Source organism: Athene cunicularia (genome assembly GCF_003259725.1).
Source record: "Athene cunicularia isolate RWA chromosome 15 unlocalized genomic scaffold, athCun1 chr15_part1, whole genome shotgun sequence".
Lineage (NCBI taxonomy): Eukaryota > Metazoa > Chordata > Aves > Strigiformes > Strigidae > Athene > Athene cunicularia.
In genome coordinates, this window is record NW_020799121.1 from 5,261,284 (window position 1) to 5,275,077 (window position 13,794).

Consider the following 13,794-nt stretch of genomic DNA (forward strand, 5'->3'; position numbering starts at 1 on the left):
TTTTTTTTTTTTTTTTTTTTTTTTCCTGGGTAAACTCTTTGAATACTGCAAAAGGTTGTCAAGATTAACAGTGGTTCCAAACGCCATCTGGCTGGGACTGCTTCTGTGGGCTGTGTTTTCTATCAGTCTGCTGTTGGACCCAGCGGAAGTGTTTTTAGGAATCTAGAAAGTGGGCAGGATTTTTGCCCACCACCAGTCGTCCGCAACTGATAGTACGATGCTGGCACCGTTCCTTACCTGCTGTGGGTAGAAGTGTTTTCCTGGTGTGCATCCCTCCCTCCCCCAGCAGCGCACTGCAAGTTTAGCACATGCTTTTCCTCAGGGAGAATCGCTGCCATCCGACAGGATGGTAAAAACCAAAGCCTGGATCCCACCCCCAGCCCCTGAGATTTTGCAGGCAGCGGAGTCATGTCCCCAGCATAACCAGTGGCTCAACATGACCTTTCTGGAACTGGAGCCATGGGCTCACTTCTGTTCAGGACTGTCACCACACTGAAGTCAGGTGCCCAGGACGGACTGTAAGTCCTGCCCACAGAGCAGGAGTGTCTGGTTGCTGTAATGTGAGGGCACACAGCTGTAAGAACAGCCTGGGGTACCCATTGCCTTGTGCATCCACTAGATAAGTATCATCTAATGCATCTGCAGAAGAATCTGTTCTTGTCATGGGGTCCTCACTTGGGGGGAATGGGGATGGCCATGGCTCTTTGCTGTGCAGAGCCAGCAAGGTTCATTTTCCTTCCCAGCATTCCTCAGAGTTGTGAATGGGGATGGAGATGTGGGTGCTCTGCATCATTGCATCTTCCTTCAAATACTCTACGGGTGACTTGAGTCTGGCCTGAAGAGACAGGGACAAAATGAGGCTGGACTCTAAAACAGCCTGGTCAATGCATCAATTTTGTCACAGTGCTTACACAGGTCTCTAACCACCATAGGCCAAATTCTGATAGCCCTTCTCAGAGTTTTATTCAGTGTTTGATCAGAAAAAAGCCCCGACTGTCCATGTTATTCCCCTCCCTGTTCTAGCTAAAGCACCAGCAAGAGAGAAATTAGCATCGACAGATCCTGAGATATTGCTGAACCTGACTCAGGGTAATCCCATTTGGAGGGACTAGATGCTGAGTAAGGACTTCAGGATCTGGTTGGAGAGCTTTGAGAGAGGCTGTGTCAAGATAAAAATCACTTGTATGGGGTGCAGCATTATGGCTTCAGGAGTGACACTGGGAGTAAAGGAATGGACAAAATCTACATGGCTGAGAGAGATGGGTAAAGGTGTCAGCGGGGGGTTGTGTGGTGGCCTTTCCCCACTGTCTGGCAGCTGGACAGGCTGTCTTAGATCTGTGCTTCTGCCTGCTCTGTTCTGAGTGCAGCTGAAAGGAGAAGCAGCAATAGCAGGGTTTGCAAGCAAAGGATCAGTTTAATAGCGGAATGGCTTTGTATGGCTGAATTGTCTCACACCTTATCTCCAAGAGTCAGGAGAAGGAAACATAATCTGCAGTTTACACTTAGGCGGGGATGAGACCGTGTGCATTGTTCCGAGGTGGTGGGAGAACCAGGGCAAGCAAGCGGCTCAGAGGATAGCACTGTTACCAGGATACCTTCTCCCCTGTGTGTGACTTGAAAATATCCCACCATGGATCAAATCCTCTTAACAAACAGTTGCGGGAGCAGTTCAGCTGTCTCTGGTCTGTATGCTTTGAAACTGGAAACACTACAATAGCATGAATAATGGGAACTAATGAGAAACACACCAATGCTCCGCTTGGTTTTACTGAAGGAGAATGGCTGGCTGGCAGCTCTTTGTAGACTAAGAGATAATCCTGCCCTATCTGTGTGTGCACTTTCAAAGGGCACATGACAGCGAGTGGGTGTATTTCTGTAGCTAAAATAGTCAACAAGGTTTGCTGCATATAGGGGGAGGAGACAAGAGTTTGAGAAGAGTAGACTCTCTTAGAGACTGCATCCTCTGGTCCTATGCAGCCCTAGGAGAGACAGCCAGTAGGTGAGGATGCAAGACCTGGGCGATAACAATCTACAGGAGTGTCCCCACCTTCCCTTTCCTCTTTGCTGTGGTGGCAAGGGCACTTGAAAACTCCACAGGGAGATAGATCAGTTCATGAGCTTGTTGAGCAGGACAGAGGGGACTGCAAGGCCTCTCACAGCGACCACAGGCAGTGGTTTTGAGGCTTGGAAAGAGAATTCCTCCATCCCATCCCAGTGGATATATTAGCACCCCTCAGAAGGATATTAACTTGCTTCTAACTTGAACACAGGCATATATGGTGCTGCCAACTGCATCTAGCTGGGTGCAGCATGGCTGAGTTAGAGTTCTACCAAAAATCTCTCCTAAAATGAGAAATGGGAAAAATAGAAAGCAGAGATCCTCTCACTATTCACTCAAATTCTGTGCTGTAAGCACATCTCCTTATTGTCATCCCAGTGTCCAGTAATGGGAACATTCCCAGCTCCTGGTCTTTAGGGCAGGTAAGGAGAGCTGGTCAGTGCCGGGAACAGAAGAGCAGCTGTACTGGATCAGACTGCAGGTCTCTCTCCCTTGGGATCCTGATTAGCAGTGGTTAATAGAGGATGCCTAGCCAGGAGCAAAAGAACAGGGGGATGCAGGTTGGTGTGCCCTCCTTACCATCAGCCATCTGTAGTTTGGGAATTTCCCAGGTGGGGATCTCTGCGTTTAATAGTCCTTTACGGGTTTTTTCTAAAAATTTTTTGAGACTGAGAAAATTTTGGTCATCCACAGCATCTTATGGCAGTGAGTTCTACTGTACACATGTGTGTTGTTTGAAGAAGTAATTGCTTTGTTCTGAATCTGTCACTTACTGTTTTCGTTTGATGCTTTGTAGCTTAAATATTGGAAGAGGCAGCAGGCAGTCATTCCCTATTCATTTTCTCTAAGCCACTCTCGAACGATAAACCTCTGCTGAGTCCCCTCTCAGGTTTTCAGGTTTCTGTTTCCCAGGCTGAAGAGTCTTGGTCTTGTACAGAAGCCATTTCAGACCTTAGATCATCCTTAACTAGCTCCCTGCCCCTCCTCTAGTCATGCTGCAGCCTCTAGTGAACACGTGCAACAGCCACGGGCATGCAGATGCACCCTGGAGCTACCTGATAGCACAGTAAGGTTTGTGGGTTTGCTCTGTCTGTCTCCTAGCACTCACTTGGCTTCTTGGATTGGTTTTGAGCCTTGGGCTGATGCTTTCATTGAACACTCCTGGCTTGCTCTTGCCATTGCACAGCATACTTAGTCCTCCATGACTTTCACCCATCATTAGACTGAAGAGGGGATAGTAATTGCTCACCCCTTACGAATTCACACTGGCAACTGTGGTCAGAGATTGCTAAGGCCTCTTTTTTTTTTGTATTGTCTCATCTCTATAGGGTCTATGGCATCTGTAGCAGTAGGCTGGGAAATTGGGCTCGTGTGCTGTGGCTGGGAAGGTCGTGGCTTCCTCCTCAGACACAACTGGAGGGTTGCCTCAAGTTTGCAGTGTAGAACATGCCTCTGCCCTGTCTGGGCAGCGCTCAGTGCCACAGCACAGAGACTGCAGAGCCGGATCGCTGCAACCAGAGCTCCTGCCTCTGCCCTTCCCCTTGAAATACCCCGTAGTGCTCACGGTGTGACTGCAATTCCAATTGCCCCTGGGTGGGAGGACCCAGGCGCACACGCGCACACTCGCGCGCTCACCGAGGCTCTGTTGATTTGTATGCTGGTCAAGCTGGATCCGAATGACAATCCTAATTATGTTTGTCTTGTATATGATGAAGGTTACATTTTTCACTGTTGTTGCTGGGCTGGAAATGTAATTGATTAATTTAGCGCTTAAGAAGGGAAAGAGGATTAAGGCAGTGGTGAGGCTGTGCTGCCAGACGCTGCATTGACTGCCTCACACTTTCACAGCTTCAGCTTTTGTTTGCCTGCAAACCAGCTTGTCTGAGCTCCCAAGTTGTTATTTCACATGGCTCTGAGCTTGTTGGCAGATCCCGCAAAGCCAAGCCTCCTGCAGGGAAGGGAGCTGTAGCCCTGGAGAGATACATGCAAAGAGCTAGTCCAGACTCCAGATTTAATTCCATTATATCTGGGAGGCAAATGCCCTTGCTGTTTGGTCATGATCTATTCAAGGAGAAGTGTATGGGAGGAGCTCTGTAGCCCAAACACCTGTAAACTCTTGACTGAACAAAGCAGCAGAGACCTGGAGAAGTTTCACCTGTCCATGACAGTGCAGTTTCAGGGAATAAATCCCTTTAATGGTTGTGCAGAGTACATGGAAGTGGGGAGATAAAAGATGAACACAGCACCATGGGCTGTGGTCTTAAGGAGTTCCTGCAGCATCAGTAGCAACTGCATGCAGACAGGCACTGCAGAGACTCTGCACTTGATGGAGAAATGGTAGGAATAGCCCATGTAATATTAATTAGGTCTTAAGCTTTTTGATTCTTGCAGCTGAGGCTCTGTTTGCAGCCGGTGAGGCCCCTTGGTGGTGTTCTGGGTCTGAGGCATGCATCTGTACAGTGATGGGTTTTAAAAATGGCAGAGTTCTGATAAATAATTATGAACACTGGTCTAGTCATTATTGGGCAAATTAATCAAGTTCTAGCAGGGCCCATAAAACCAGATTTGTTGGCCTGTATATTGCCTGCATAGAGAATCTTAACAGCTTGTGATCTGTGGTCACAGTTAAATTGGACAACATTGCTGCAAGCACAGGGAAGGTCACCAGTCCGCTCCAGTGATGCATGACATTAACTTGACTTCTTAGCACAGGAGAATTCTGAGCTTCCACGACTTTCATGATGAATTAATTAGGTATCTGAGGTACATTTCTGTTACCTCCATTCTGAGGGTCCATGTTGCACCCATTTCATTTAAATTAATTTTATCTTGGTTAAATTAAACCGGACTGTGAAGCTGGATGCTGTGAGGTTTGGACACAGAGTCTTACACTGAACTGCTGCAGCGGCTGTAGTGCCTGGCAGAAAGGCAGAGCAAGCAGCTCTGAAAGCACCACCAGGGACATCTGTCACAGCTCTGGAAGCACTGGTGCTAGCCAGGCTCTGCTCAAAGGCCTTACCCTTCCTGTCCCATCCTTCCCTCTCAGGAAGTGTACCACACACCTCCCGTGTGGGTATCTCCTCCAGCCCCGTCTGTGCTTTCAGAGGGAGGTGGTGGGAAGCCCTGACTCTTCTCACGTTCCCCTCCAGGCTCGCATTTCCCCACTCTTTCCTTCCACCTGCTCCACTTCTCCATTGCTGCCTGGTCCTGCCTGCTTCCCCTGGCAGACTCACAAGAATCCCTACAGAAAGGGAAGGGAGAGGCACTGGGACCCACAGGAGGCCTTTCAAGGCAAGAGCACAAGGTCCCCTTTGTAACACCTTGTGCTTTTGTTCAGTCTGTAAAGGGGGGCAGTAAAGAAAGGAAAAGCAGAGCAGCCTGCGGTCCCAGGGGGCTGTTTGCTGTTCAGCCACCTGCCCTTGGGGCAGTGCTTTCACAAGGCTGATGGAAGGCGTAGGGGAAGGCCCTGGGACCTCTCCGGGCATTACCAGAGATTAGACCATTTGAGAAGCTGATCTAAGATGGGAGAAACAGTGGGGGAAAGCCCTGCAAGGATTTAAAATGCACCTTGCCCTGGGGCTCTCACATTTCCAGCTTTAGGAGGCAGAAACATCTGATCTTGTACTATGTCCCGCTGGGATAATTTTTTGTGTGTGTCTCACTGAAGTATTTCTAAGGAGCTTTTAGAAAATCTGGCTTAGAAGGGACCTCCACAGTTTAAGGGTATGGGCTGGAGTTACACTTTCATAAAAGAATTAAACCAACTTAAGCCCATACAGGAGAGGCTGAAGGCAGCTCCTGGTGCTGCTAAGCTGCTTTTGAAGTTTGAAACCACTAAGTGCACAGATTATATTGTCTCCAAGTGTTTTAGCAGCAGTGCTAAACCGCTGAGAGCAACCACAGACCTCCAGGGGAGTGTGCAGACCAGGCGCTGGAGGCCAGGCAGCCAGACTGTGGAGGTCTGATTTGAGCAGGCACAGTGCATGAAGATGCTGGTGGCTGGTTTGAGTGGTGTCTGCATGGGAAGCTCAGTGCTCTCACCATCGCTGGCTCTGGCAGAGTGAAGCAAGTCCAGCCACCAGGATGACACATCAGGTGTCTTCCTGCTGAGGAGGATGACACCACTGACTAAGACTTTAATGTTCTCCAAAGACCTCAGCGCTTTTTAAAAAACTTTTTAAGACTTGTTTACAGTTCATGGCAGACCTGGAAAAGTGACCAGCTGTTTTTATTTCTTTCCAGCTTGACTAGTTTTTTCCATCTATATTCAAAGATAAAAAGACATCTCTGCTAAAAAAACCCCTAGTACTTAAAGAGCAGTGGAAGAGTACAAGAAGCAGGGCTCAAAGTGGGAATTGGAGCATAAAAGCCTTCTCCGAAGCATTTCCTTCTCTGCCCAGAAACCTTTCAGAGCCAGGCTGTCACATGCCAGTGTCCCAGCATTTGGACTTAAAGGGGCGATAAAAAGCAGGTCTCTAAGTCTGTCAGTGAAAAGCCCCATGTTGAAGGGGCATCTCTGGCCCGTCTATACTGCTCAGCCAGCCTCTGGACGCTGCATTGGAGTTGCCTTCTGGAGATCGCATTGAGCCTCCCACCAGCTTGTGCCCTGGTCAGCAGTGGCACCGCTCCAGCCTTTGAAAGATAAGAGCCACTGAGCCAAACTGACCTACTGCCCCGTTTATACCATTGATGAATTTGGATCTTACACTGCTGGCATCTGATTTGTGTTTTGTCTCCCACCTAAGACACCCTGTGGGATTCAACCTGTGGGGTTTGAACTTAGGTGATCCCTAGACCCACTTCAGTCTGCAGGGCAGTGCCATGAGCAGACAGGAAGGGGTAGTGGTGCCCACCTTGATCTTTTCCAGGAGGCTGCAGCGCAGCCCGTCCAGTGCTGCTCCCTTCAGCAAACAGGCCTTTCCTAGGAGACTTGTGTGTGTGTCATTAATACCTGGCACCACCGACCTGCTCAGCACAAAAGCTCTTTTAGGCTTTGCCAGGTTCAGGTTTGGTTTGGATAACACCCATGTGTGCCACTTCTGCCTTGTGCACAAAGCTTGCTGCTCACTCAGTGCCATCCTGCACACGCTGTTCCTTGTGCAGCGCTGCAGATGGAGTCTCTCCAGACAGGCTGTCAGAGCCTGTGATCCTCACCAGATGCATTAACTGTGTTAACCTTTGAATTTCTAATGTCAGAACAGCAGGGGCCAACGTACAACCTTCCACCTTCCCCTACTTTTTTTCTCACCATAAATAATGCTTTGGCCTTTTCCGTGCTTAGCACAGCAGTTTTGCATGGCTTAGTCCACGTTTGCCTCATTGCGTCAGTCCACACAATTCACTTGTAAGGAATTTCATCCACACCTTAAAGAAATTGAGGAAGATGAGGTTGGGAAGGCTCCAGGGCACAGGTCCTACCTCAGGGATTGCAAGCAGCAGTGCTAAAAAGAAAGCAAGCCAGAGGGAAAAGTGAGCTGATTTAGCAGAGCTTACCTTGTGAAAGATGCTGGTAAGAGCAGTGACCAAGTGCCTCCCTCCTTTGCACCATCATCCCACAGGGCAAAGGAAAGGTGCTGTGGTGCCACTCCCCAGACCCACCGTGAGGGGGTACCCAGCCCTTGGCCTCTCTCCCCACACTCGCTGCGGTGTCACGCAGTATTTGTTATCCTGCAGGCTGATGGCCAAGGTGCAGCCTCACAGCGAAACAAGGCAAATCCCAGGGAGGATTTCCCCCCTTCTTTTTGAGGCAGTTTGAGCCAAATAAAGGGTTGCCCTGTGAACTAGGTGTTTGCGTGCCCGAGGCAGCGAGTCTGTGCTTGGTGAGGGATCGTGTCCAGGAGGCAGGGGCAGGCTGCAGGCCACGGCCCTTGCAGGGCCATCCCGCTTCAGTGCAGTACCGGCGACCCTTTGGCTGCAGAGCGCAGGATGGGATGCTGAGGGGATGCATCAGGGCAGTGGCAAGGGGTGCACCCCATGGAGGGGATACCCCGTGGGATGCTGCCGACAGCGCATCCCCCATGGCAGCCACCTCCTTCGGACAACTGGCAGACCCCTTGTCCCAAGCGCCGCAGATCGCAGGCTGGCTACCTTTGAATTTCCTCCCATCTGTGCCATCTAGTGCCCAGTACAAGAACTGGGACTGACCCAGCCTCTCACCCACAGGGGAACAGCCCGGCTGCTCTGGAGAAGAGGCTCTCCTCTCCCTGGGCCAGGCGCCAAGCCCTGGGCCAGGCAGGGATGTGCTGGGAGGACCCCTGAGATGCCGCACCGCCTGCATGGAAAATCCCACTTAGCTCCAGGTAGGATCGCAGCGCGCAGGTGTGTGTCTGTGGGGCGGATGGAGCAGGGAGAGGGACTCCGTTCAGAGGCTGGAGGTGAGATGAGGCTGCTGGTACTACTCTGCCAGAGGCTCCAGGTAGGGTCAGGAAGGCTTGAAGCTCTCGGGAATCCTGCCTTTGCTTTTCAGGCATTGCCTTCCCGTGGCATGTTCTGACGCTCCACATGTGTTTTAAGGGACAAAAATCCTGACCTCTGTCAGAACTAGAATTCTCCTATTTGGATAGATTTCAGTGCTGTTCCAAGGGGAGCTACAGTTAGCATTACTTAAGTGAATGCCCTAAACTGTAAAACAGTTTGGGTTTTAATATAAGCATGTGTTGTTGGGCATAATCTTTGTGTTATGCTGGTTTTTAGGTAAGTTCCTTGTGCTAAGTAACTATTTTTTTCAAAAAGCTTCTATAGCTGTAGCTTGATTTGCCAGCTTAGATTAACTCTGCCTCTGTCCTATTTATCCCTTTCAAAGGAATACTTTTCCTCTTTACAGACCTAGTTTCATTTATAAGCTCTAAATAAGAGGGGATGAATTGGGAGCTAACAAATTCCTGGTTCCTTCTTGCTGCATTTTTTTTACAAATCTGTGTAATTTTTCTTACAAATCTGTGTAAAATTTTTTTACAAATCTGTGATTTTTTACAAATCATAATGGTGAAAAGAGCTGCTAACTCAAACCCATCAGTATATAACTATCCTTCATATTGGTTTATCACAGCTAGGCTTGACATATTTCTCTATATTGAATTTCTGCTGCTCTCATTTGCCCTGTTTCACAGATGTTTTCAAGTTTTCCACAAGCTCTTTGAAATTTTCTTGATATCCTTTGCTAGCTCCATATGTTACCTTCTGCATTTCGTTACTGGGCCACAAGTAAATATATTGAACATGCTGCCTCTAGCATCCATAGGGCACCCCACTCAGCTTTTTTCAAATTAAGTTTTGATCATTCATTCTTTGCTTGTAACTTGTATTGGATTAAAAATTATTATCTGATATCTGCTTTCCAAAACTTCTTATTAGCAGCTTCAGAGAGTTAGTAGTAAAATCGTTCTAGGAGCAGATGAACATATATTCTTGTTCTGGAGTCTCTGAGCTCTGCTCCACTTTGCTTGTGAACTGTATCTGCTGGTTTGTTGCCCATGAAGTTCCGCAGATTTGCCTCTCCAGGTTATACTACACAGGCATGTTATGCTATTTTTGAAATGTAAATTTTTCTACTCATTTACTTTTTTCTTGGTACTTAAGTAAGCCTGATCGCTTGGGAAGTCTCAGTAGCCTTTTCAAATGTGAAGAGGTAGAATTGCCCCTCAGCATCTGATAGGTAATGGCTGTAGTGATAGCTCAGTGGTTTTGGAGCTGGCATGCTTGGAGCTCTCCTGGGGTTGCTATTGATCTTGGCATGTTATTGCTTTTGAAGGGACTGATCTTTGAAACCATGGCTTCAGGAAGTCATTTGAGGATGTGTTTGCATCCTGCTGAGCACTGAAACTGTGAGGATTTCAGTGGGAAGGAAACTCATCTTAAAACAGATGCAGCGTTTATCTGCTTTCCCTAATTAGTGCTTCATTTTCCTGGAAGTGGTATCTCCAAAGCATCCCCTCGGCAGCAGGAGGCCAGTGCTGGTGTTAAGCCCCTACTTGCCCGAAGCTTAACTGGTCCCAGCTGTGCTCTGGAGAGCTTTAGTTCTGAGGTGCCTGAGCTCAGGGCAGGTGTTTCGCTGTGCTGCCCACATGGCTGCTTGCACACCTGCAGTTGATCTTCTCTGAGACCAAGCCATGGAGAGGCAGGCTTGGTTCTCTAGCAAGCTCCTGGATTCTCACAGGTCTGTAAACTCCTTTACTGCTGTTCTTTGGGGCTCATAGTCTCTAGGCCTTCACATCTTCCCTTATGTAATTCAATCCCAAGTCTGTTGGTGCACCACAGTCTATGTAGGCTTTAAAGTGTTTGTGTGAGATGGGTGCCAGTAAGAATCTTTTCTGCAGTTTGTCCCTGGAGCCCCCTAATTATCAGGGAAGCCCAAAATCTCTATTTTATATGCAAGGAAATGGAGACTCAGAGAGGTAATGTGATATATTGCACTCATTTAGCAGCAGAAACAGGAGTAAACCCCCTTTCGCTCCCCACGCCTCAGCACTGTAACCCCAAGGCTACACATTTCCCTTTGCCCAGCCCCTGCCCGTGCAGCAGAGCCGGTGCAGGTGCCCAGCTGTAACCCAGGGAGGTTTGGTGCAGGGGACTCCTTCCCCTGTGCTGAGGAGGTGCTTGGCCTTACATGCATCATCTTCCATCGTGGCATGGCCATGGCTGTGCCTGGGTATCACGGGGGGTCAAGGCCTGGGCTGGGCTGAGCTCATTGCTGAGCCTGGCTCTGGCCAGCCTGTCTGGTTAGAGCAGTGCAGGGAAGGGGTTGTGTGACAGCTGGGCTCCCAGCTCCCCAAACGTGCGTCCCAGCTTTAATTACAGTGACACTACTGCCTGGGTGTAATTAGCAGTTGAGAAACTCTGAGTGTGATTTTAATAAGCTGAGAGTAATGCAATTTGTCTTTTCTAGAAGAGATGCTTTGCAAACAAAAACTGTAATTAAAAAGCACACAAATAGAGTGAACAGCGACTGTGCAGTGGGTGCGTTATTGCTGTACATGCAGTGTGTCTGGCACATGCTCTGACCTCGCACAGGGGTCCCCCTTTGGGGCAGTCTTCACGATGGGGTTCCTGGGGGACCAACGTGTAAAAACAGCAGGATTTGGCTCAATTGTGAATTTTACAAAAGGCTCTTCCCAATCTTCACAGCTCCCCTTTGATATAATGTTGTTCCTTGATAAGGATAATTCTCCTGGGTGTTGTCTTCCCCATTGCTTTTCATTCCTGTCACCATTGTGTTTCTGTGCTCTCCCTCACGAGCCCAAATTAGCTCAGGGCTGGTGGGATCTCTGTGGCGGAGACCAGCGAGGCAGCCGGGGTGGTGTCAGGGGTGGCAGGAAGCCCTTTCAAGAGCAGCCAGCATTTCTGGTAGCCTCAGATCTGAACAGCAGAACCGAGCCCTGCACTCAGCCTCTCTTCCCTGCTCCTTCCTGCTCTCTTAAAAAAAAAAAAAAAAAAAAAAAATCTTTTATATATTCTTCTGTCTCTGCACAGGCCTCCCCTGCCCAGCTGGAGTCCAAAGTTGATTTCTGGCCATGGGAGCTTTCATGGGGGAGCAGCCCAAGGTGTCTTTCCCCCATATCCCCATTACACACCAGGGCTGACCTCACCAGCAAATCATCCCTCTTTCCCAGTGCTGCGAGGAAACTGTGCAGGGGACAAGGTGGGAAATGGAGGCACAATGACTGTCAGAAAATGGTTCTACTGTCTCCCCAGACATCAGAGGGCTGGAGCCAGGGATGTGCACCTGACATATGGGGGAGGAAGGAGAGTGGGAATAACACCCCAGGCTGTGGGAAGCCCCTTTGCTTCTATCTGCAGGGGAAGATGAAGGACTTTTCCAGGGGAGGCCACTTTCCCCCCTGCAGATGGCCATTTGTGCCTGATGGCAGCGGCCGCTGCAGCTCTTGTAATTTAGAGGGTGCCTATGTTAGTAGTACCCCTCCTCTCCACTTGTGGGAGACACCCTGATCTTAGAGAGTGCAGAGCCGCAGAAATGCCTGTGATTTCCCATCCGTTGCCGTTTCTCCCTGCCTGGGAGCAGTGGTCAGGGGTCCCAGGTTGATAAGGGGGACATAAAAGCAGCTTGTTCACTCATGTCCCGCTGTGCTGTGCAGGTGTGACTGGCCTGCTGCCTGCCCTGCCAGCTAATTGCAGTCCTGGCACATTGGAAAAACAAACAAAGCCTTCCCCAGAGATCAGGTTGAAATGTGGTAAAGGGATCTGTGATTCCCACTGGCAGTGGAAATGGCAGCAGGTGTGGGCTCGGCAGACTGGAAAACATCCAGCATCGGCCCCACCCCAACACAGAGAGGATGTGGGACAAATGCAGAGCAGCCCATCCGTGTGGGGTAGAGGGGGAGAGCTGATGGGCCAAGCTCGTGGGCAGGCTTGGTCGCTGTGCAGTGCTTCGAGTCCAGCCCCTGCGGCATGCATGCTCCTCGCCAAGCCATGGCAAGTGAGTCTTTCCAGGAGCCAGGCTGGTGCAGCCTCTGCCTCCAGCCCAGCTGGTCCGTTCACAATTTTCAAGGTAGGCTGCAAGTGCTTTGAGGCAGAGGCGTGTGATTCTGACACCTCAGAAGCAATGGCCAACTCAGGAACACTTTACAGTACCAAAATAAACAAGCCTAGAGAAGGCTGGGCAGGGGGGCAAATAAACCAGACTGAGACACTTTTCTCCTGTCTAGAGCTCTTGGACCTGTACTTGAGTCTTGTTCTCCTGACAGCAGGTTGCCTCTCTCAGAACAGGAGACCCATTGGTGTTTGAGCACTTATCCCTTTCACAGTCCTTAGGTTAAGCTCTGCCTAGAGGAGGAGATGCTGCGAGCATCAAACCTGCCAGGTTCCTGCACTCAGATGCAGAGGCCATTCAAGACAGGCTTCTGTCTCTGGAGTCTTCTTTTGTACGAACAGTGTGACCGTCATCCTGGGAAGGCACAGAATCATCCAGTGATTTCAGTGTATACCCTTGGGCTGGTTGAAGATGAACATATTTGTCTGCTTTGCTGAAGCATGGGCTGTGACAGGAGCCTGCCCCATTGCACGACAGCACCCATCCCACATATGGGCTATGGCTCAAGGATGTTTTCACCAAGATTAAATCTGTTAACCGGACTAACTGTGAGCCTGAAGGACTAGGAGAGTACTCAGAGTTGCAGGATGACATCTTTAGAAAGGAAAATCTGTGTATTTCCCAAGGCTGTCATTCTGGGGAGCAAACAGAGTGTGAGGGACTGAGCCACTGGAATAAAACAGACGTAAGTCCAGATTCTCACTTACAGCATAGCTGTCTGGCATGGTATGTGACCTTCCCAAGTAGTGCTATGTGAATTATCTGCACGGCTGCTGTGCACCCTCCTCATCTGCCCACAGCAGGGAAAAGGGTCCTGGTGTAAATCAGAGCTCTGCAGCCCATGACACTCTTGTTTCTGGGTGTTCATCCCAGAGATGGGATTGCCCTCTGAAGACTGGTGGAGGTGTAACCAAAAGTACATAGTGCCGGCACTCTCAGTGCAAATTAGCACTTTATCTAAAGCCTTCTCAGGGACTGCGCAGCACCGAGCTCAGCAGCATTCTGCTCCTGCAGCGCCCTTGGAGATGGGTTGTTTCCCACCACCATGTCAGCTGGGTGGCCCTGCAGTGTGCGGTGGTGGAGGCAGGCACCAACAGGCCTGGGGGAGCAGGCTGAGGGGTGGGGATGGCTGCACTGCTTCTTGCCTCTGCTGCTTCACCCCATCCCTCTCTGAGAGGTTACAGCCCTG

General features: G+C 49.6%; 1 protein-coding gene across 7 annotated transcripts in view; it reads left to right on the forward strand.

Moving 5' to 3' along the window:
• Positions 1-13,794, forward strand: part of GGT1 (gamma-glutamyltransferase 1) — a 61,500-nt gene that overhangs the window by 17,977 nt on the left and 29,729 nt on the right. For 2 of the 7 annotated variants that reach the window (XM_026859558.1, XM_026859559.1), the window contains exon 1: positions 8,494-8,752. The exons of 1 other annotated variant lie outside the window; for it this stretch is intronic. In XM_026859558.1, coding sequence (XP_026715359.1) covers positions 8,739-8,752 — 14 coding nt within the window. In that variant the 5' untranslated portion in view covers positions 8,494-8,738. 4 more of the 7 variants (XM_026859560.1, XM_026859562.1, XM_026859561.1 and 1 more) reach the window with 4 other exon arrangements.